Below are 22,988 nucleotides of genomic sequence, written 5' to 3' on the forward strand. Positions count from 1 at the left end.
GGCTTTACACCTATTATCTGAATTAATCTTAAAATACGAGTATTATTATACTCATTTTACAGAAAACTGAGCCTCAGGGAGGTGAAGTAAATCACCCAAGGCCAACAGTAAGTTCTGAAACCTGTACTGGAATGCAGGTCCACCATTTAAAAACTTAAAAAATAAAGCACGTTCCTGGTACAACTACTAAATGGTACAGTAAAATAAAGAGGAAAAGTGCCCTTCTTCTCCCCCATCTTCCTTGTCCCATTTCCCAGTGTATACTGCTAAGTGTCTTGTGGATCCTTCCAGACTTATTTTAGAATGTATAGGTATCTTCACACACACACACACACACACACACACAAAATCACATTAAACCTACTGTTCTGCTACTTCCTTTTCACATATCGATAAACCGTGGGCATCTTTTCATGTCAGTACATACAGGGCAATCTTTTGGGAGGGCTGCAGAGATCTCCTTGTATCCAAAGTCATGCTTGTATCTGCCACACCACATACTGCCTCTCAGGAGTCTGACGGCTCACACCCCTTCCACCTGCCTCTCTCCACCACATAGGCTGTAGCAACAGTGGCCCCTTTTCCCTTACTGCACCTGCTATGGCAGAACCAACAGGCAGAGGGAGCCCAGAATCTGGTTTTGCTTTTTTTCATTGCAGTACAGTTGACATACAATATTTTGTTAGTTTCAGGTGTACAGCTTAGTGATTCAACATTTAAATACATTATAAAATGATCACCCCTATAAGTGAAGAAACAATCTGTCCCCATACAAAGTGATTCCATTATTATTGACTGTATTTCTTATGCTCTGTGTTACATCCCAATGATTTATTTATTTTGTCCTCTTTACTGACAGGCAGCGCAGGGCGTAGTCACCGCTCTGGGCTTGCCTGAGGCCGAGGCCTCTGCTCACTCTGCTAGTCTTACCTCCCACCCCTTGGTCCTTTAGAATCTTGGCAGGGCCACAGGTACTCTCCAGCAGCAGCCCTGGGGAGCAGGGTAGGGGTAGGCAGCCCGCGTTTGGGGCGGGATTAGGAGGATATAATGGTGTGGAGTCTGGCTTCGGTGTCCAGGGTGAGGGAAATGTCATCTAGTATCTGGGTGCCTGGATGACTGGATTCCAGCTCTCCATCCCTGAGCCTCACTTTTCTCATCTGCAAAATGGGGGTCATCATTCTACCTCACAGAATTGTTAAAATAAAGAGGAAGTGATTTGCAAATGGCAAAGTACTCACAAATAAAAGGGGTTATTATTATCCTTATCTGGAAGTGGGGGGCCTGGACATAGTAGAGGAAAGGAGTGGTGATTTATACTCCCTCTCCTCAAACCCTCGTGAAGGAAACAGCTACATGATTCAGCGGAAGGACTGGGATTTATCCGAATATAGTTACAAGGACCCAGCGGACCAAGGCAACCTCTACATTGGTGAGTCCAGTTGTGGTGGCCCTTTGGGTGGAGAGGAGGAAAGGGGCTCAGTGGCCCTCTCACCTTCGGTGTCTGGTGGAAGAGTGAGGCCAGGGTGCAGTGCGACTAGTGGCATTTAATTCAGCTAGCACACAGTTATTGAGCACCACCTGTATGCCCCCAAGATGCAGAGTCATGACCCTCATGGAGCTCACGGTCCAGTGTGCAGGCAGGACTGGGGGCTGGGCATCCAAGGTCCACCTTCTTGCCCAACTTAGAATAGAGGAACAGAAGATAATGGGGGGATATTGGGAGGTGGGTCCGGAGTAGAAGGGGACAAAACTTACTGGAGCCTTGATTGACCACCTTCCCCGCTTCCCAGGCTACACGATGCAGGTGGGCAGTGCCGTCCTGCACCCTACGAGCACCACCATTGTGACGGGTGCCCCTCGGCACCAACATGTGGGCGCTGTCTTTTTGCTGAGCCAGGAGGCGGGTGGAGACCTGCGGAGGAGGCAGGTGCTGGAGGGCAGGCAGGTGGGCGCCTATTTTGGCAGTGCCATTGCCCTGGCAGACCTGAACAATGATGGGTGAGAATCCAGGGATGTTTCTCTGGGGCCGGGAGAATGGTGAGGGGGGCGGGCTTGCCCAAAGCAGGGCAGAGAGATGGAGGTTTGCAATTGTGCATTTCTTTGCATGCTGTTTGCAGGGATTTGCTAGTCAATTTTGCATGTTGATCTGCAATCAGACTTTATGGGATTCTGGGTATTTGCATGTCAATTTCACGAGGCTTGCATCTCCTCGTCTATGCCTGTCATCTGTATGGCTCTAGTGGATGTGGGCTGTTTGGGTGTGACCTGTGTCTACATAGCTTCTCCACAACGTGTGTTTTCTATTAGACGGGTCACAGTGACGCTTCCTTGTCCTTCCCACGACCTATGGCCAGAGGCGCCATTTGTAGAGTCACGTGCCCTGCCTGGCACAGTTATGTCTGCTAAATAAGAGTTATGCTGCATGTCCCATCTCCACCTTCTTCTCTCCTGTGCAGGTGGCAGGACCTCCTGGTGGGTGCCCCCTATTACTTTGAGCGGAAAGAGGAGGTAGGGGGTGCCATTTATGTCTTCATGAACCAGGCAGGCACCTCCTTCCCGGCCCACCCCTCCCTCCTTCTTCACGGCCCCAGTCGCTCTGCCTTTGGCTTCTCCGTGGCAAGCATCGGTGACATCAACCAGGATGGATTCCAGGGTATGAGCCAGCACTCCTGCCCCAGCATCCACTGACTGAGAGCCAGCTGCATACCAGGCTTGACAGGGTCCGAAGAGATGACAGGCTAGGGCCCAGGTCTGGGGAGCTCACAGCAGTGCTGGAGAGACAGCGTGCAAAGGGAGCCCCCACAGAGGCGAGCTTGGTAGACCTCCTGGTGGAGTGGACGTACCACTGGGCATCAAAGGCTGGGCTGAGTGTACACAGTGGAGGGAAGAGAAGGGGCACAACATGAGTGTGGTACACTTGCCTGATGTGCTCACATCTAGTAGGTGTGGATTGTTCACATCAGAGATGAGGCTGGAGAGGTAGTGTAGGGGTGGGGTGGCCGCTTTGAAAGCCAGGCAGAAAAACTAGGGCTTTATATTTGGGTTATGGCAGAGCGGTGTCCAAAAAGATTTGGGGGCAGGGATTTGATATGATAGCTTGGCACCTTGCAAGATGATTCTGGAGGGAGATGTGGGATGGATGGATGCAGGGAGCGAGGCTGGGGGTGTTAAGATCAAGAATATAGTATATCAGGTGTGGGACGTTAAGCGCTGGGACAAGATAGACGTCCCAGATATAGGGGATGTCGTTAGTGCTCTGCAGGACTTGGGGACCAATCAGACCTGGTGTATCAAGGAGAGGGACAAGTCAAGGGGTTGAGCCTGGTTGCCACGGGAGCACCTGGCGTATGTGTAAGTCATTTCTCTGACAACCTCAACTTCCCAGAACATACCTGGAAACCAAAAGGAAGGCAGAGGCGCCACTAAAGAGACAAAACAGGTGCTAGAAAGTCTAGTTAATGAAGCCCAAGCACTTACTGATACAAGAGTTGCCCAGTTGTCACTCAGGACCTACTTCCTTCTCCTTTTCTAACAAGCTTGGCTTTCTGGTTACTTAGACCTTATCAGATCAAAAGCAGAAAACTAGAAAGTTTAAGAAGACAAAACGTTTTGGATTTATTTGTGCAAATAACGGTTAGAATTTAAAAGCCTGGCCATTTTAACAAGTAAAGCTCACTAGACTGTTGTGATTAAAATCCCAGCCCCCACACAGAGACAGACATGGGCTTAGAGCCTCTTCTCTACTCCTTAGCTGTGTGACTTTGGGTTTCCTGAGCCTTTTTTCTCATCTATGAAGTGGGGACGGTAGTACCTACTGCCAAGAGAAAAAACAAAAGTAGTACCTACTGCCAGTACTCTTGTGAGGACTGGATGAGATGAGTGCTTGATAACTACCTGGCAAAGTCACCAACGGATAACACCTGCTTTTGGGACCCTGCTGGTAAATGTCATTAGAAGAACCAGGTGTCTGGAGGGGCGGTTGGTGGGGGAGAAGGAAGGCACTGCAATAAGGGAAAACAAACAACAGCCAGTGGTCAGAAATCTGGGGTTTAGGCCTGCTGGACACATTAACTTGCTTTGTGACTTTGGGTAAGTCACTTCCCTCTTCTGGGCCTAATTTCCCTCATATAAAAGAGGCAATTGGGTGCCCAGTGGTCCCAGTTTTTTTTTTTTTTTTTTTTGGTGCCGTACGCGGGCCTCTCACTGTTGTGGCCTCTCCCGTTGCGGAGCACAGGCTCCAGATGCGCAGGCTCAGCGGCCATGGCTCACGGGCCCAGCCGCTCCGCGGCATGTGGGATCTTCCCGGACCGGGGCACGAACCCTTGTCCCCTGCATCGGCAGGCGGACTCTCAACCACTGCGCCACCAGGGAAGCCCCTGGTCCCAGTTTTAATCCTGAGCCACAGAGCTCTGTTCCCTGATGCTCTGAGCACTGTCTGACAGGGAGGTCAATGCCATGCTGGGCTCTGCGGCCTGGAGCACAGGGTTGGGGAACTGTGGGGCCCATAGTACACGGGGTGACCCTGTACTGTATCTCTTCCCCAGACGTTGCTGTGGGAGCCCCTTTCGAGGGCTTGGGCAAAGTGTACATCTACCACGGCAGCTCCAGGGGGCTCCTCAGACAGCCCCAGCAGGTATGGATGGACAGGGACGGAGGGGCCCTTCCTCCTTTCCCTCATCCAGCCCTCCCTATTCCCCCTGGGCCCCACTCCCCGGAGCCTACCCCAGAGCCTGTCCCCACCACTTCCCTCTGCCTCCAGGTAATACACGGAGAGAAGCTGGGACTGCCTGGCTTGGCCACCTTCGGCTACTCCCTGAGTGGGCAGATGGATGTGGATGAGAACCTCTACCCAGACCTGCTGGTGGGGAGCCTGTCAGACCATATCGTGCTGCTGCGGTGAGCCAGGGCAGCAGTGGATGGGGGCCTTTCTCTCCTCCGTCCCTGTCTGCATGGAGCCCCAGCCCTGTCCACCTTCAGCATCGTGTCCGTGCAAACCTGAGCCCCGACCCCAGCCTGACCTGGGACAGGCCAGAGGCATTGATGTCTGTGGGTTTTCCGTGCAGGGCCCGGCCTGTCATCAACATTCTCCACAGGACCTTGGTGGCCAGGCCATCTGTACTGGACCCTGCACTCTGCACAACCACCTCCTGGTGAGACCCTCAGGCCCCACTCTGCCCACCCATTCCTCCTGATGTATGGGAAGACTCTCCCAAAACCCTCCCCTGGCAACTCCTGATATCCCACCATTAAAGGGTTGATTCTTGGGTAAGCATGGCCCTCCCTACCCAACCTCATTAAAAAGCAAAATTCCTTGCAGGAGGTAATGGGTGAATTGGGGGTGGGGGCAATAGGGCACGGTGGTTGAGAGTGGGAGCTCTGACTGCCTGGTTCAAATTCCAGCTATGGCCATTGCAGTGGTGGGGATGGGCTCTGGGGGGTGAGATCCTGGAAGGGGAGGGAAGAGAAAGACACTTAGGTGATGGGATGTGGGGAAGGAGAGAGAGCCACCTTGAGCAAATTAATCTCTCCGAATCTCAGATTCCTTGCCTATAAAACAAAGTTAATAACCAATTCACAGGGCTGCTATGATAATCAAATGAGATAATATACAAATAGCCCTTAGCATGGCTCTCTGTAAACCCTAAATGCTCAAAAAATGTTAGTTGCTAACATGGTTACAATAATGATGGTGATGACCCCAAGGTCTGTGTGTGAATGAGGGTACTGGATCAGAAGGCAGGGGGAGACAGGGCAGGGAAGTGGGGGGCGGGGTGGGGAGGGAGATCTGGACTGGGGATCCTGCCCAAGACTGGGCTGGGCCAACAACTGACTAACGACTTCAGGCAACTCCTGCTCTCAGGGCCTCCGTTTCCCCATTGGTGCCCTCTAACCCTGTTTTCTATGGCTCTGATGAGAGTGGGGAGGGAAGGGGCCAGGGACACCCCAGCCCAGCCCTGTGGACTCCCCAGTTTTGTCCCTGCCTTTTCCCTGAAGGGCCGTGTTCCGCCTTGCCCAGGAAAGGGGGTGAAAGCCAGGGCCTGGATATCTGGGTCCCGCTGTGACCGGACCCTCCTCCATGTCCCCCACCCTCAACAGCGTGCAGGTGGAGCTGTGCTTTGCTTACAACCAGAGTGCCGGGGACCCCAACTACAGGCGGAACATCAGTGAGTGCTGGGCTGCAGGGCGAGGGGGAGGGCGTGCTCACCTGGTCACTTGCTGACCACACTGTGTACCTGCAGCCCTGGCCTACACTCTGGAGGCCGACCGGGACCGCCGCCCACCCCGGCTCCGCTTTGCACGCAGTCAGTCAGCTATCTTCCATGGCTTCTTCTCCATGCCCGAGATGCGCTGCCAGACGCTGGAGCTGCTCCTGATGGTGAGGGAGGGGCGAGGGGTGGCACATGGGCTCCATGGCCCCAGGAAGAGGTAGCCAGAGTCCCCAAGGTCAAGGGTGAGGGAATGAGGTCTCCCCAGAGACAGAGGTGGCAGGTCGGCCTGGAAGGCCATAGGTAAGTAGAGGGCGCAGTGCACAGCACCCAGCCCATGGTAGAGGAGAGGGGAGACCCTTGGAGTGCGGATGGGGGCCACAGTGAGGGGTGTGAAATTCTTGCCTCAGCTCACCTCTGGGGAAAAGGCATCCGTTAGTAGGGGCAGGCTCAGGCTCTCTCTGGGACATCAGGGTGAGAAGGAAGAACACAACCTGGGAACCCCAGGGATGAAGGGAAGCTCAACCCTCCCCCCAGAGGGATCCCTGGAGAGGAGGAGCCCCACCTTCTCACTTGTGGGTCAAGGTGGTACCAGTGGGGTCAATTTGGTGATCAGACGGGAGGGGGTTCAGCCTTACAGGGGGTTTTCAGGGTTGAGGCGGGGTGGGGGCCTTCAGCTCCTCCCTAGGGGTTTAGGATGGTGTGAGGATTCAACTTGGTTTGGAGGGCAGTGCAGAGCTGGGTTCAGCGTACCTTCCTTTCCCAGGACAACGTCCGTGACAAACTCCGACCCATCATCATCTCCATGAACTACTCTTTACCTTTGCGGATGCCTGAGCGCCCCCGACTGGGGCTTCGGTCCCTGGACGCCTACCCGGTCCTCAACCCGGCGCAGGCTCTGGAGAACCACACGGAGGTGGGTGGGGCCGAAGGACAGGGACCCGGAGAGCTGTGGGGCCAGAGGGCGCTGTGAGTGGTGGGCCCTCCACGCCTCCGACCACCCCCAGGTCCAGTTCCAGAAGGAGTGCGGGCCGGACAACAAGTGCGACAGCAACTTGCAGATGCAGGCGGCCTTCGTGTCTGAGCTGGGGCAGCGACTGAGCAGGTGCGCTCTGGACCGCGGGGATTGGCCAAGGGTGGGGCGGACTTCACCGGCTTTGGGGAGTTGAGGGGCGGGGCCCTATTGGTCTGGAAGAGGGGAGAGAACTGGTAAGATCTGAGGGGAGGCGTCTCAGAGAGAGGCGAATCGGAGAGGAGGGACCTTAATTAGCGGGGTGGGAGCTGTTAAGACTGGCCTTCCCTGGCCAGAAAAGGGGCTTTCTTCTGGGGGGCGGGGCCTAACACGTCTGGGGCGGGCCCGGGGGCGGGGCTTTGGGCTCAGCCCGGGGCTCCTCCCCTCTCAGGCTCCCGTACAGTAGAGACTTCCGAAAACTGCTGCTGAGCCTCAACTTGACCAACACCCCAAGCCGGGAGCGGGCTGGGGAAGACGCCCACGAGGCGCTGCTCACCCTGGCGGTGCCTCCCGCCCTGCTGCTGTCCTCAGTGCGCCCCGTGAGTGCCTTCCGCCCCCTCGGAGCCCAATCACGGCTCCACCACGTATAGGCATCCTTCATACATGTCATGTACATGTGTTGTCATTTGCCATGTGTTCCCCGCCCCCCCCCCCCCCAACTCCTCTAGGCTGGGCTTCCTCAGGTGCCTGCAGCGTCTCTGCTGCTAGGGGAACACATGGGTTCTCAGGCCTCTAGGGCTTCAGGCCCTGTACCACAGGAGAGGGGCGGGACAAGCCCTAGTCTGACCACCCAGACGTGATTTGTCTTCTTTCTTCAGCCTGGAGCTTGCCAAGCCAACGAGACCATGACCATCGTTTGCGAGCTGGGGAACCCCTTCAAACGGAACCAGAGGGTGAGTGCCGACCACACCCTCCCAACCCCGTGGGTCCCAGGCTACTCCTCTGATGAGTTCCTTATCTTCACTCTGCCTGCCTGCTTCCCAGGCCTCCTTGAAGCAAAGAGCCAGAGTGGAGGAGCGGGGGGGATACAGTAGGGGGTGGGGAGAGACCCAGAGACAGAAAAATGGGGCCACTAGGGAGCTATGCACAAAGCTAGAGCAGGTGGAGGTGAGGAAACCGACTTTGCTGAGAACCTACTATGTGCCAGGCCCTGACCCCAAGGCTGTGCTTCTTTTATATGATATAATTCTCACAACCTTCTGAGGAGGTAGATGCTGATTTACAGAAAGGAAACATGGACTTATATAGTTTCAGTGATTGCTCAAGGTCATGTGGCTCAAAAGTAGCAGAGATATTACTAACAGAAGAGAATGGGAAAAGGGAAAGAGAAGGGGCTAGGAAGGTGGAAAAATGGAGACAGGTGGCAGTGGGAGACCGCACCCCGAATGGGAGGAGGAGGCCAGAGAACCAACTCCTTAGCGTGGCATTCAGCCTCTCGCTTCCCCATGGCCTCACCCCTGCCTGGCCCCAAACGCCCCTCTCTGCCTCCCTCACCCTCATGGCAGATGGAGCTGCTCATTGCCTTCGAGGTCATTGGGGTGACCCTGCACACAAGGGAACTCCAGGCACAGCTGCAGCTCTCCACGTGAGTGACCTCGAGAAGCCAGGCTATGTCGGGCTTGAGATGTCCTGGGCCCCCCCACCCCAGCCTCAGCTGACACATTCCTCCCCTGCCCTCCCCATTCTTTCCCCAGGTCAAGTCACCAGGATGACCTGTGGCCCATAACCCTTACTCTGCTGGTGGACTACACACTCCAGGCCTCGCTCAGCATGTGGGTACCACTCCCCCCAACCCCAGCCTGCTGGGCCTGAGCTAGGGTCTCCCCTGCCTAAGGTGTCTCTCAAGCTCCTCTGAGACACCTCTCCTGGCTTGGTATCCTTAGGCCAAGACATAACAACATCACTATTGTTACTATTATTCTCCTTGCAAAGCAGGTAGCAGTGGAGGAATCAGAAACTCTGGGGCTAAGGTGTTGGTGTGGCCCTGCCATTTCATGAGAGCTTGTTGTGCTAAGGGTATATATATTTTTAAAACATCTTTATTGGAGGGCTTCCCTGGTGGCGCAGTGGTTGAGAGTCCGCCTGCCGATGCAGGGGACACGGGTTCGTGCCCCGGTCCGGGAGGATCCCACATGCCGTGGAGCGGCTGGGCCCGTGAGCCGTGGCCACTGAGCCTGCGCGTCCGGAGCCTGTGCTCCGCAACGGGAGAGGCCACAACAGTGAGAGGCCCGCGTACCACACACACACACACACAAAAAACGAAAAAAAACCCCACATCTTTATTGGAGTATAATTGCTTTACAATGGTGTGTTAGTTTCTGCTTTATAACAAAGTGAATCAGTTATACATATACATATATCTCCATATCTTTTCCCTCTTGCGTCTCCCTCCCACCCTCCCTATCCCACCGTTCTAGGTGGCCACAAAGCACCGAGCCCGAGCTGATCTCCCTGTGCTATGCAGCTGCTTCCCACTAGCTATCTATTTTACATTTGGTAGTGTATATATGTCCATGCTACTCTCTCACTTTGTCACAGCTTACCCTTCCCCCTCCCCGTGTCCTCAGGTCCATTCTCTAGTAGGTCTGTGTCTTTATTCCAGTCTTGCCCCTAGGTTCTTCATGACCATTTTTTAAAAAATTTTAAATTCCATATATATGTGTTAGCATACGGTATTTGTTTTTGTCTTTCTGACTTACTTCCCTCTGTATGACAGACTCTAGGGGAAGCAACCTAAGTGTCCATCAACAGATGAATGGATAAAGAAGATGTGGCATGTATATACAATGCTAAGAATTTTATATACATCATCTCATTGTCTTCTCACAACAGCCCCATTATATAGTGACCCTGCTTAACAGATTAACCCCACTTTACAGATGAAGAAACTGAGGCTCAGAGAGGATAAACAACTTGTTTGAGGCCATACAGCTAGTAAATGCTAGAGCTGGGGTTTATCTCAGGTCTGCCTGATATCAGAGGAGTTGTAGTTAACCTTGGTGCCCCCGCCCCCGCAAGGGCCCCTCCCATCCCCTGTGACTCCAGCATCTTTCTTACCCCTAGGGTGAGTCACCGGCTACAAAGCTTCTTTGGGGGGACAGTGATGGGTGAGTCTGGCATGAAAACTGTGGAGGATGTGGGAAGCCCTCTCAAGTATGAGTTCCAGGTAAGGGGACCTCTGGGTCCAGGGTCTGAGGGTGTGAGGGTGGGGGTTGGTGAGATGGAGGTGGTTTTCCAGGAGACAGTAGCCATGACACCCCTTGTACCCGCAGGTGGGCCCAGTGGGGGAAGGGCTGGCAGCCCTTGGTACCCTGATCCTGGGGCTGGAGTGGCCCTATGAAGTCAGCAATGGCAAGTGGCTGCTATACCCCACGGAGATCACGGTCCACGGCAATGGGTCCTGGCACTGCCGGCCACCTGGAGACCTTGTCAATCCTCTCAACCTCACTCTCTCTGTAAGGACACCAGGGGAAGCGTTCACTTGCATCTCATTTCCTTTGCAAGCTGCAGGGCAGAAAGGCCAGCGTCTTCCTCTCCCTCCCCTCCTACACCTCTGGGGCCTGCCCCTCCACCTGCCCTTTCCTCCTCTCCTCACCTTTGATCCTCCCTCCAACAAATCACCTCTTCCCCCTTCAGGTTCCTGGGGACAGGCCGCCATCTCCACAACGCAGGCGGCGACAACTGGACCCCGGGGGAGGCCAGGGCCCCCTGCCGGTCACTCTGGCTGCTGCCAAGAAAGCCAAGTCTGAGATCCAGCTGGTGAGTGACCGGGGCAAGGTTGGAGGGGATTGCGCCCACCCATCATAGGGTGCACACGAAGCAAGGGAGATAGGTGCTACGCCCCAGGAGAACCCAGTCTGATGAGGTGATGTGGCCCCTGCCTTCAGGAGCCTCCAGTCAGGGGGAGGGACTCATCTCCTGCCCTCAGAGGGACCCCGCTGCCCTTGCCTTGTGTTGGGGAGCAGCCAGTACAGTGGACTGAAGGGAGAAATACTGATTCTGTTCCCAGGAGCCCCAACCTGTTGGGGGTGACATAGCTGCTCAAAGCTTTGATCATTAGGGCTGGGAATGGGGAGAGGCAAGATGAAGACAGGGTGCGGGGCGCCCTCTGTCAGAAGGGAGAGGGGAGCAGGCCTGGGCAGCAAGTTGAGGTCTAGCTGGGTGGAGAGGGAGAAGTGGCCTTCCAAGTAGAGGGAGCCGGCAGGAACAAAGGCTCAGCGTGGGAAGGCATTGGAAAGGTGGCGTTTGGGATTGGACCCCATTTACACGAACAAGGATCAGATTTCCCGTTCCCCCTGTCGCTGGCGTCTATGTATGCCTGGCCCAAAGAACGTGCCTTAAACACGCAAGTGCAGTGTGCGTGAGTGAAGGGGTTAGGGCAGGTCAGCCATGGGTGGGACGGAGCCAGGGGCGAAGTCTGAGGAATCTAGAGACCCAGACTGGCTCGTGTTCTGTGTGCCCTGCCCGCCTCAGAGCTGTGGCGGTGACCACACCCGCTGTGTGTGGCTGGAGTGCCGGATTCCTGATGCCCCCGTCATCACCAACGTGACAGTGCAGGCACGAGTGTGGAACAGCACCTTCATCGAGGTCAGTGCTGGGGTCTGGAGGTCTCCACTGCCACCCATCCGGGCAGGGAGAGCAACAGGAAGAGGATGAGGCTGGAGTGCATGTGTGTGCCCAAGTGTGTGTCAGGGACTGCATGGAGATCGATACATGCTGGGTTGTGCACCTGTTACTGTGTCAGTGTTAGTCCGGGCATCTGTGTGGGGGATATGACATAAGTTTGTCTCTGGCCAAGATGACCTTCTCTCACATGTTCATTATTCTGTCACGTGTCCATTGCCTTCCCACCTCCCCGCTTCAGTCCGTGCTGTTCCTTCCCCCGGACGCCGGCTCGCCTCTCTTATCTCTGCATGCAAACTTCTGTTCACGCTTCACAGTCTCCCCCAAGAGACCACCAGCGAGGTCTTCTCTGACTTTTCCAGCTGAAAATGACCTCTCCCCTCTGGACACGCACAGAACTTTCTCAGAAACCACACATGCCGCTCACCGTGCTCTGCTCTGGGTTGCGGTGCCAAACTTGTTCTGTAAATGACTAGATGAAACGTCTTTGCAGCTCTGTGGGCCACGTGCTTTCTGTTGCGGCTACTCGATTCTGCCCAGTAGCACAAAGCTGTCACAGACAATAACAGATGAGCGGGCGTGTCTATGTGCCAGAAATACTTTATTTACAAAAGCAGGTCATGGGCCAGATTTAGCCCACAGGCCGGACCTAGACTGTGACCTTCATTGTCTCTGCTGTCCCCAGCATCCAGCACAGGACCTGACGCACAGATGAATGAATGACGTGTGTTCGTGTGTGGAGGAGAGGCCTGGTGTCAGGTCCTTTTGGGTGCTGCTTAAGGATGCGGGGGATGGTGTCCTGGGGGTTGTTGTTGACCCTGAGGGAGGGTCAGGAGAGAGGCTCAGAAGGGCTTCAGCTGCTTCTTTTGACCCATCCTTCCCCCCCTCCAGGATTACAAAGACTTTGACCGAGTCAGGGTAGCCAGCTGGGCCACCCTGTTCCTCCGAACCAGCGTCCCCACCATCAACATGGAGAACAAGACGGTGCGGGTGAGTGATTGTGCTAGGAGACAGCAGTGCCTGGCCAGGGCATGGGAGAACAGGGCATCTTTTCAGAGCATGTCCACACGCTTTAGCTATGTGGTCTCAATCTCGGCAGCACATTGGAATCCTCTGGAGGACTCCTGGTGTCTGGACTACACCCCTGATCAATGAAATCTGAGTCTGTGGAGGTGGGACCCCAGTGTTGGTATGTTAAAAAGTACCCCCCAGTGATTCTACTGTGCAGCCAGGGTTGAGAACCTCTGCGTGAGCTCATTTGATCTGCACGACATCTCTGTGAAGATGTTCCATCTCCGTGGAAACTTGAAAAGAAAGTTCCCAAACTTGATTCTGAGTTACATATGGAAGAATAAATATGACAAAATGGCTAATAATTTGTTATGAAAGGGATATAAGTGGAGATATGAAGGGGGTAGGTATAGGAGGTGAATGACGTTTTGGTTAAATACATTATGGTACATTTCCTAAAATAAATTAAGGTAGTATAGGAAGGGCCAGAAAGATCAATGGAACAGGATAGAAATTTACTTTATTATACAGATGGCATTTTTAATCAGGCGAAAAAGGTAAACAAGTAGTATTGGGAGAACACATTTGGAAAGTAAAGGCAAACCCCTGCCTCACACCGTAAACAAAAACACATTTGAGTTAGATTAAATATTTAAATATCGGAAATAAAATCTATTATACCAGAAGAAAATTCAGGAAATAATTTAATAATCTTTAATTATAGACAAAGGGAGTTATTTTATTAAACCCAGAAGTCACAAAGGAAATATCTGACAAATTAGACTATATGAAATTTTATTTTATGTTATTTTTTAAATTTTTATTGGAGTATGGTTGATTTACAATGTTGTATTAGTTTCAGGTGTACAGCAAAATGAATCAGTTATAAGAGACTGTATGAAATTTTAAATCTGTGTACAGCAAAAGAGATGGTAAGGAAACTAAAAAGGCAAATGATACATTGCTTTTTTAAAAAGTTTATAGCATACATGACAAAGTATTGATAGACATACATATATATATATTTTTTTTTTTTTTTTTTTTTTTTGCGGTACGCGGGCCTCTCACTGTTGTGGCCTCTCCCGTTGCGGAGCACGGGCTCCGGACGCGCAGGCTCAGCGGCCATGGCTCACGGGCCCAGCCGCTCCGCGGCACGTGGGATATTCCCGGACCGGGGCACGAACCCGTGTCCCCTGCATCGGCAGGCGGACTCCCAACCACTGCGCCACCAGGGAAGCCCGACATATTTTATTTTTTTATTTATTTTTCCGGTACGTGGGCCTCTCACTGTCGTGGCCCCTCCCGTTGCGGAGCACAGGCTCAGCGGCCATGGCTCACGGGCCCAGCCGCTCCGCGGCATGTGGGATCTTCCCGGACCGGGGCACGAACCCGTGTCCCCTGCTTCGGCAGGCGGACTCTCAACCACTGCGCCACCAGGGAAGCCTCCCGACATATTTTTTATATGTAAAGATAAAGGGTGGCATAGAGATAAACAGGCAGTGTACATAGAGTGAAATACCAATGTTCAATTCAATAGTAAAGAAACAAAAATCATAGCAATAAGATTTTTTTCCTATCATATTAGAAAATATTAAAAAGAATAATGCTGTCCGGTGCTGATGAGGTAGAAGGAAATGCTGTTGATTGGCATATAAATTGATGGATTCTTTTGGGGGATGAATTTATCAATATCTATTAAATTTTATTTGCACATTTCCTTTGATCCTGCACATGGTAATATATCTTAAGGAGCTAATAGGACACGTTTGCAAACATAAATATATGGGGATATTTTTAAAGCATTGTTTATAATGGCATAAGATTGGAAACAATCTAAATGTCTTTCAGTAGGAGATTGGTTCAATTAATTATGGTACATTTCCTACAATGACTATGCAGTCATCAGAAGAGACTAGGTTGATCTTTATTAATTGACATCGAAAGATAATGAAAAAGTTCGCAGAAGAGTGCATAGAGTACACACACACAGATCCCATTTATGTGGAAGAAAAAATATATATGTTTAACACATACATTTAGAAATATGGAAAGAGGACTTCCCTGGCGGTCCAGTGGTTAAGACTCCACCCTTCCAATGCAGGGGGTGCAGGTTCAATCCCTGGTCAGGGAACTAAGATCCCAAATGTTGCACAGCACGGCCAAAAAAAAAAAAAAAAATTATACATATATATATGGAAAGAGATTCAACAATATGTTGAAGATAGCTTTTTCTATGGAGTAAAATTACTGGGAACCTTTAATTTTCTTCATGTCATCTTTAAAAAAAAATAATCAAAATAACTTTTTGTTGTTGTTGTTTGTTTGTTTTTGTTTTTTTTTGCGGTACGCGGGCCTCTCACTGTTGTGGCCTCTCCCGTTGTGGAGCACAGGCTCCAGACGCGCAGGCTTAGCAGCCATGGCTCACAGGCCCAGCCGCTCCGCGGCATGTGGGATCTTCCCAGACCGGGACACGAACCCGTGTCCCCTGTATTGGCAGGCGGACTCTCAACCACTGCGCCACCAGGGAAGACCCCAAAATAACTTTTTAAGAAATAATAATGTAGCATCAGAAAAAATATTTTTCTATATATAAATGTATATTTAAAATATATGAAATAACTTCATATTATAAAACATATATAATTATATATATATAATATATATATATCTTCATTGTAGGGGAAGAAAAAATTGTACTGTGTGCTATGCACTCTTTGTTTTTTTTGTAAATATTTATGGAGTGTTGCTGTGTACCAGCTATTGCTCAAAGCAGTTTACTCATATTAAACACATTTAATCCTCTCCAGCAACCTATGATGATGTAGGTATTATTAGCATAATCCCCATTTTATAGATGAACAACAGAGAGGTTAAGTGACTTGCCCAAGGTCACACAACTGGTGAATAACACAGCTAGGGCTTGAACCCAGGCTCCAGAACCCATGCTTTTGGTTTTACTTTTGGTTCTCTACTGGATTATGAGGTAGGCATTATGATCCCCTCAGAGAGCATGAACTGGAGATTCAGAGAGGTGAAATTACTTGTCCAAGGTTCCACAGCTTGTGAAGGATGGAGCTGGTACCCAAGCCCAGATGTGTGGGTCACAAACCCAGACTACAGGCTGCCTCCCAGATCTGAGGCTGCTCCTGTGGAGAAAGGGGAGGATGGAGGAATCTGTGGCTGTCAGTGTACGGGCAGGGGCTTTTCCAGTCCCTGAGTGCCCCCTACTGGCAGTAGATCAAAAAGCAGGGACCTGCGCAGATGTACTAGAGGACGCTGGGAGGGGGAAGGATAAGCTGTGACAAAGTGAGAGAGTGGCATGGACATATGTACACTACCAAATGTAAAACAGATAGCTAGTGGGGAGCAGCCGCATAGCACAGGGAGATCAGCTCCGTGCTTTGTGGCCACCTAGTGGGGTGGGATAGGGAGGGTGGGAGGGAGGGAGACGCAAGAGGGAAGAGATATGGGGACATATGTATATGTATACCTGATTCACTTTGTTATAAAGCAGAAACTAACACACCATTGTAAAGCAATTATAGTCCAATAAAGATGTTTAAAATAAATACATAAATAAAAATTTTTAAATAAATAAATAAATATGTGCAACTGAAAAAAAAAAAAAAAAAAAAAAAGCAGGGTCCTGGGTCCAGCTGGAATAGGAGGGATGAGCTCTGGGCCTAAGGGCATGGATACAAGGCTGAGCCCCTTCTCACCCCCTGCAGTTCTCCGTGGACATTGACTCTGAGCTGGTGGAGGAGCTGCCAGCCGAGATCGAGCTGTGGCTGGTGCTTGTGGCTGTGAGTGCCGGGCTGCTGCTGCTGGGGCTGGTTATCCTCTTGCTGTGGAAGGTTAGGACACCCAGCCCGCCACTGGGACGCCCACTCTGGGACCTCCTGCCAGCAGACCCTCACCAACTCTCCCTTCATCGCAGTCCTCACTTCCATCTCACCCCCCGTCCCCCAAGTCCCCCCTACCTCTTCGCAGCTCCCAGTCGCACCCCCTGCCCCATCCTCATCTCACCCAGGATGCTCCTGCCTGGGTTAATGGGGGGACCTGCAAGCCAGAAAGGGGAACCAGGAGCTCTGGCTCCTGCTACATCACCAAGCTGGGGCTGGGACCCAGGCACCCGGGCCCCCGTTCATGAGTGCTGCTGGCAAGGACCCCCCAACCCCCCCTGATGGCCCCTCCCCACCTCCTCCCCTCCGCAGTGCGGCTTCTTCAAGCGAGCCCGCACTCGGGCCCTGTATGAAGCTAAGAGGCAGAAGGCGGAGATGAAGAGCCAGCCATCAGAGACAGAGAGGCTGACGGACGACTACTGAGGGGGGCAGCCCCCCACCCCTGGTCCACTGGGTAACACGGCCTCCGGGCCCCTTCCCCCAAGCCCCCAGCTGGCTGGGACCTCTGACTCTGTTCTGTCTGCTCCTCTTCCTTTATGGGCCCTCTCTGCACGTCACTGTGTCCCCAGCACCACCACAAAGAACAGGCCACTCTGTCGGCCTCCTCCTCCACACCCTGGGAGAGCTCGGGGTGTCTGCTCTCACCAGCCTCCCCACTGAGCCCCTCAAGGACTTGGGACCCCCAGAGGGAACCATAAAACCCTCCCTGTGCCCCCTCTGCTTTCTGGGGATCGGAAAAGGGTCAAGGCCAAGGCCAGGCCCCATCTTTGTAGGCCACAAGACAAACTTCAGAGCGATTCCACACCCCCATCCCCACCTCTAGAGAAGGAGGGCACTAGTAGAGTCCTTCTTCTGGGAACCAGCCCTCTTCCTCTTGGGAGTCCCCTGGGGTGACAAACTGACCTCTCCCGACACTGTGGTCAGGGTAGATCACCACCTCTCCCAGCCATTCCGTCAGCAGTCTCAGCGACTGCCCCTCTGTCTCCATCTGCCTCTCCCTCTCCTCTCTGCCTTCCTCAACTCCTCCTTCCTCTGGGGCCTGGGATGGGGAACCTTGTCCTCCCCGTCTCAGCGCAGGGAGATGGCATTGTGTTTGGGTAGGGGTCCTGGCTTTGAGGACCTCCGGGTGGGGAAGGAAGGGGCTGGGCACATCTTCCCACTGGCGCAAAAGCTGGATGCTAAGGGCCTTTCTCTTCTCCCCTTCTCCAGTGTGACTTCTTTAAGCGGACCCGCTATTACCGGATCATGCCCAAGTACCACGGGGTGCGGATCCGGGAGGAGGAGCGCTACCCACCTCCAGGGAGCACCCTGCCCACCAAGAAGCACTGGGTGACCAGCTGGCAGACTCGCGACCGATACTACTGACATCCTCCCTGATCCCACCCCTGCTCCCCTAGTGTCCCCTTCTTCTATTTATCATAAGTTATGCCCTGACGGTCCACAGGGGCTACTGCCTTTGGCTGGCACCAGCAGGCTCGGGCACACACACCTCTTCAAGTGTATGCACGTGCCCTCCAGCCATGGCCTTCTCCCCGAAGGAGGGCCGGGGCCGTGGAACTTGCATTGCTGAGCACTGCAGCCCTGTGCCCTGGACACATATGAGCACATATGGGTCCTACTGCTTGTGCACCCCAGATGGTGCATGGACATGCGTGTCCCAGCCTCTGCCTGTGCCATAACCAAGCCAAAGGGCCTCCACCAGAGCCAGGAGGAAGAGGCCTCCAATGTGGTGACACCTCCTCTGTCACACTGGACCCATCGTGAGCCACGGTCACTGGACTGACTCTGTCCTCAAGATGAAAACTACTGACAGGCCCCCGGTGCAGCTCCCAATACCCATGCCAGAGAGTCGGAGCCTGCCTCAGGTTGTCCAAGGGGGTGTTCACAGGACCTGGCACGCTCAGACCCAAGAGCAGAAGGAACTAGAAGGAAGGTCCCCAGGATGGCTTTCTTTCAGGAATCGTTGCGAAACCTCTGTCCTCCGCCATGACCATTCCATGCACTAGCAGGAAATTCAGCCCTAAGAAACAAAGATGGACACAGTGCCAGGCAGCCGGGACACACTGTGCTGGGACTGCCCTGGGAGCACAATGGAATCCTCAACAGAAGAGGGGACTGGTCCTGGGCCAAGGAGATGTTGGAAGGATACAGAGCAGATACCACTTTTCAGCGACATTACCATCCTGGCCTGGAGGGACCCCCACAAGGTCACAGAGGGAGCGACACTTGAATGTAGAACAGGGAGGGAGCCCCGTGACGCCACATAAGCCAGACCCCCCCCGCCCCACCCCCGACCATAGGCTGGAGACCTAGAAGTGAAGTCCTTGGCTGTCCTTGGCTTTCAGAGCCAGGTTAGCTCTACCTTCTCCCCTGTGGCCCATTCTAGAAGTTGAGGCTGGTTCCAGAAAACCTCTCCTGACCCCTGCCTATTGGCAGGCCCCCTCCCCAACCCCTGCCCACTTCCATGGTACTGTAGCAGGGGAGCTCCCTCCCCCTCCTCGTGCCTTCTTTGTATATAGGCTTCTCACGGCAGCCAGTAAAGAGCTCCCAGTTTGTACACACTGCAGCTGCCTCCATCCACCCCCACGCCTCACCAACGCCATTCGGTCTGACGGATCATGCTACCTAGCTGACCCCCAGGTGGACAAAGCCAGGCGCAGGGCTCATAGAGGTTGGGAGGGTGAAGCTCTATGGCGGAGATACCTGCTCCTGTTCTCAGGGGTGTCCCAGTCTAAGGGATGGTCATGGTCACATAACTGAGATCCAGAACACGAGATGAACGAAAAGACCTGAGTAGACTGGATGGAACCCAAAATGGCTTCATGGTGGTGAGTGCGCCAGGCCTGGGGAAGAGGCGGTGGAGTGCAGGGTCTGGAAGAAGCAGGAAGCTACTGTGCTGTAGAAGCAGGTAGTCCCGGGGAATGGTGGAGTGAGGCTGGGTGCACAGGTGGAGAGCCGAGAGCCCTCGTCTGGTGGCTAAATTCAGACAAGAACCTGCTTTACTGCCTCAGTTCTCCCACAACCAGCCCTAGGCCCCATGACGAGTCGAGCAAAAGGTGGACCAGTGACCCAAGCCCGGAAAAACTGAAAGGTCATAGTATCCATGTCCTAGCCTCTGGGCAGGAGTACCTAGTCTGCGGCAGCTCCTCCAGACGTGCTGCTGTCCTGAGTCCACAGCCACAGTCCACAGCTCTCCACTGCGCTAAGGTTGTCCTAAATCATGGCACAAGTCCTTCTGTTAATTGTCCCTAAGGCGGTGACCTCTGGCAAGAAAGAAGGCCGGAAATTACCACCCAGAGAAGCCTAGGGGCAGCTCTTCAATTCAGCTACTCAGAGCCCTCAGACCCAGCCGCTGTCTCGGGCTCCTTCTGACGTGTCTGCCTTCCTGTGCCAGCTGTCTGCCCTCCCCACCCTCTACCAGAGCCCTCCCCCTCACTTTCTGTGCTGGGATTTGTCACTGATTGACAGTGAAATGTCCAATTCCTCCAGGAAAACCCCAGCCCCTACCCAGAGCTCTCAGAACCAGTAACCGGAGACCTCAGTTTGTTTTCCAGAATCTGGGTTATTCACTGGGCCAGGAATAACACACGTGTGGGCTGCCAAAGCCCAGCTCAGGTTGAGCAGAGTTCCGTGCGGTTCGGTCCAGTCCTTTGCAACCACTTCCTGTTGAAGAAAGAAGTGGGATCTCCACATCCCTCTGGCCAGCTTCACAGGCCCAGCCCCCCACCTCCCGTGAGCACCTGTTTGGATAAGAACACACCGTCTGTCTCACACACACAGTTGTGAGAATAAGTAGTCATTTTTCAGGACCGGTGCAGCTACCCTTTCATGAAAGAAACATACTGGCAGAGATGCAGCAATGTCCACTTTGTAGAAAAGGACCCTTTCTAATGCCAAGCTTCTTGAGCTCCTTGGAGCTGCAGCACCTCCGAACAGTTTCAGAAGAGGGTCTTGGCTTTTATATCACTAAAAGAATCCATAAGGTAATTCTCTTCTCTGGTCACAGGGCTGGATTGCATTTCCTGGGCCCTCCTGGTTGGATGAGGCCACGTGAGGCCATTCCGGCCGACGAGTTGTCAGCCAGAGGGAAGGGGATCAGTTCTGGGCTGAGACAGTTAATTGCTGGGGGAGACTCTCCCAGTTCTGCTTCTCCTAACTCTGCTGCTGTGGAAGCCTGTGTTGAGATAAAGCTTTGTCAGTCCTTGACAGCCCCCCACCAACCCACGTTGTACATTTAGTGGGAAATTTGGGAATTTGGGGGGTTTTTGTTACCTCCCATCACCTAACCTAGCTTGACTGATACACCACACCACACCACTCCCATTACCACCCTTCAGCCATCTCTGCAGGAGGAATTCAATCCAAGCTCAGAGCCCCATTACGGAAGTCCAGCTCTAAGGGGACGATCATGGGAAATCTCTTTCTGTCGCTTACATGTAACCTCAGAGGTCATGGCCTTTTCCTTGTTACTTTAATTTTGATAATAATAGTAATAGCTGCTATTTATTAATTATTTACTGTGTGCCAGGCATAGGGCTTGGCTTTTTACATATTGTATTTCATACACTCTCCTGGGCAACTTGAAGACTGCACTTACCAACGTTGTCAATGACCTAATTGCTAGCCTGAGGGATGTTCAGTGGTCCTTCCTGATTCCTCTGAGGCCTGTCTTCCCAGTGACCCCAACTTCTTTTTTCTCCTTCTTTTCCGTTCAATATGCTGGGTGCTGTGCCTGGTGCTGGAGACAGAGTGGTGAATAAGACCAATACAGCCCTGCCCTCGTGGAGCTTAAAGTCTAGTCGGGGAGACAAATGAGTCGGCAGATGGTTACCACTTGGTGTGATAAGAGCTAAAACAGTGCTAGATCAGGAGGCCTAAGGAACTTTTGGAGGGAGCCCATAACCCAGCCTGGGGGGTCAGGGGCCTGAAGAATGGGTAGGTGAAAGTGAGAAGAAAGAATGATCCATGGGTAAGAGACAGTATTAGCAACAGCGGGAAGATTGGAGGCTGGTTCAAGGCGGTAGATAAGTATGGCTAGGAGTTGAGCAGGGAATGTGGAGAGATGAGGCTGGAGAGTTAAGTATGGCTAGGAGTTGAGCAGGGAATGTGGAGAGATGAGACTGGAGAGTTAAGCCAAATCAGATCATGTGAGAGCTAGAAAGGCTCCAGTAAGAAGTGGAGGGCCATCAAAAGGCTGTGAGCGAGAGAAGTAACACCTTCAGATTTGCAGTTGAAAATGATCCCTGAACGTCTTTCCTCATCTATAAAATGGGGATAATAGTAGCACAGTAGAGCTGTCTGGAGAATTAAATGAGATGATGCATGCAAACAGTGCCTGGCACATAGGTTATTATTCATTCAGCTAAGAGAGTCCCTTCCTTTGTGAAGCCTTGCACATAGCTCTGCATTGGCTGTAATTGCATTCTGTTATAACTATTATTTACTTATGCAGCTCTCTCTCAAACTGAGAACTGAAATAATCAAGGGAAAAGACCATGTCCCAATCCTGTCTATGTTTCCCGTTCCCAGCATATAAGCCTAGCACCTATTAGGCACTTGGTGAGTGCCAGACAAGGACTAAAGGGTGAAAAACACCTCAAAGGGGAAAGCGGGAGGGGTGGAGGGAACAGGACTTACGGCGTCCGACCACAAGAGGGCGCGCTATGTTCCCACGAGAGAGCCGGGCTGCTGGGCAAGGGTGTGCTCTCGGCCTCCAGCAGAAATCACCTTAAAGGACCTTTCTCTAAGGAAGCCCAGTGCAGAAAAGGTTGCTTTCTCGGGTCAACTGAGTAGGGAGTAATAAAATAAAAGTGTTTTGAAAAGTTTATTGTAGCCGCCGCTAGGCGTTAGTTAGGGGGTTGGGTGTTTTTTAACTGGAAAAGCAAAATGCCGCCTTTTCCTGAGCGCTTGGATATTTGTGGAAGTGGGTGGGTTGCACATCTATATGAGGGATTAGCGTGGGCTTGCATCCCGAACCCGAAGTTAGCAAACATTCACAGTCTGAGTCACTCATCAGGACTGGAAACCCACCAGACCCCCTGAGGGAAAGCAGGTGTGTGGAATTCAGGACAGGTGAATCAGACCCCTTTGGGAGGAAAGGAATGCGTTGAAAGCTACCCGGACAATCTCAGGGAAGGCAAGTGAAGGAGATTCAGGGAGGGAGCGGGGAAAGGAAGGAGTGTAAGAGGAACGGGAATAACGGGCCTCTGGGGAGGGAGGGGTTAACCCGGGCTA

General features: G+C 52.6%; 1 protein-coding gene across 1 annotated transcript in view; it reads left to right on the top strand.

Moving 5' to 3' along the window:
- Positions 1-19,311, top strand: part of ITGA3 (integrin subunit alpha 3) — a 29,696-nt gene extending 10,385 nt beyond the window's left edge. The window contains exons 5-26 of the mRNA XM_065896725.1: positions 1,343-1,429; positions 1,791-1,998; positions 2,457-2,653; positions 4,545-4,633; positions 4,760-4,896; positions 5,064-5,150; positions 6,097-6,164; positions 6,240-6,376; positions 6,973-7,122; positions 7,214-7,311; positions 7,610-7,757; positions 8,037-8,111; positions 8,724-8,803; positions 8,913-8,990; positions 10,282-10,384; positions 10,491-10,673; positions 10,855-10,977; positions 11,692-11,805; positions 12,733-12,831; positions 16,581-16,706; positions 17,067-17,208; positions 17,964-19,311. Coding sequence (XP_065752797.1) covers positions 1,343-1,429; positions 1,791-1,998; positions 2,457-2,653; positions 4,545-4,633; positions 4,760-4,896; positions 5,064-5,150; positions 6,097-6,164; positions 6,240-6,376; positions 6,973-7,122; positions 7,214-7,311; positions 7,610-7,757; positions 8,037-8,111; positions 8,724-8,803; positions 8,913-8,990; positions 10,282-10,384; positions 10,491-10,673; positions 10,855-10,977; positions 11,692-11,805; positions 12,733-12,831; positions 16,581-16,706; positions 17,067-17,177 — 2,498 coding nt within the window. The 3' untranslated portion in view covers positions 17,178-17,208; positions 17,964-19,311. The remainder of the gene's footprint in view (positions 1-1,342; positions 1,430-1,790; positions 1,999-2,456; positions 2,654-4,544; positions 4,634-4,759; positions 4,897-5,063; positions 5,151-6,096; positions 6,165-6,239; positions 6,377-6,972; positions 7,123-7,213; positions 7,312-7,609; positions 7,758-8,036; positions 8,112-8,723; positions 8,804-8,912; positions 8,991-10,281; positions 10,385-10,490; positions 10,674-10,854; positions 10,978-11,691; positions 11,806-12,732; positions 12,832-16,580; positions 16,707-17,066; positions 17,209-17,963) is intronic.
- Positions 19,312-22,988: the final 3,677 nt, after the last annotated feature.

This window comes from Phocoena phocoena, chromosome 19 (assembly GCF_963924675.1).
Source record: "Phocoena phocoena chromosome 19, mPhoPho1.1, whole genome shotgun sequence".
Classification (NCBI taxonomy): Eukaryota; Metazoa; Chordata; class Mammalia; order Artiodactyla; family Phocoenidae; genus Phocoena; species Phocoena phocoena.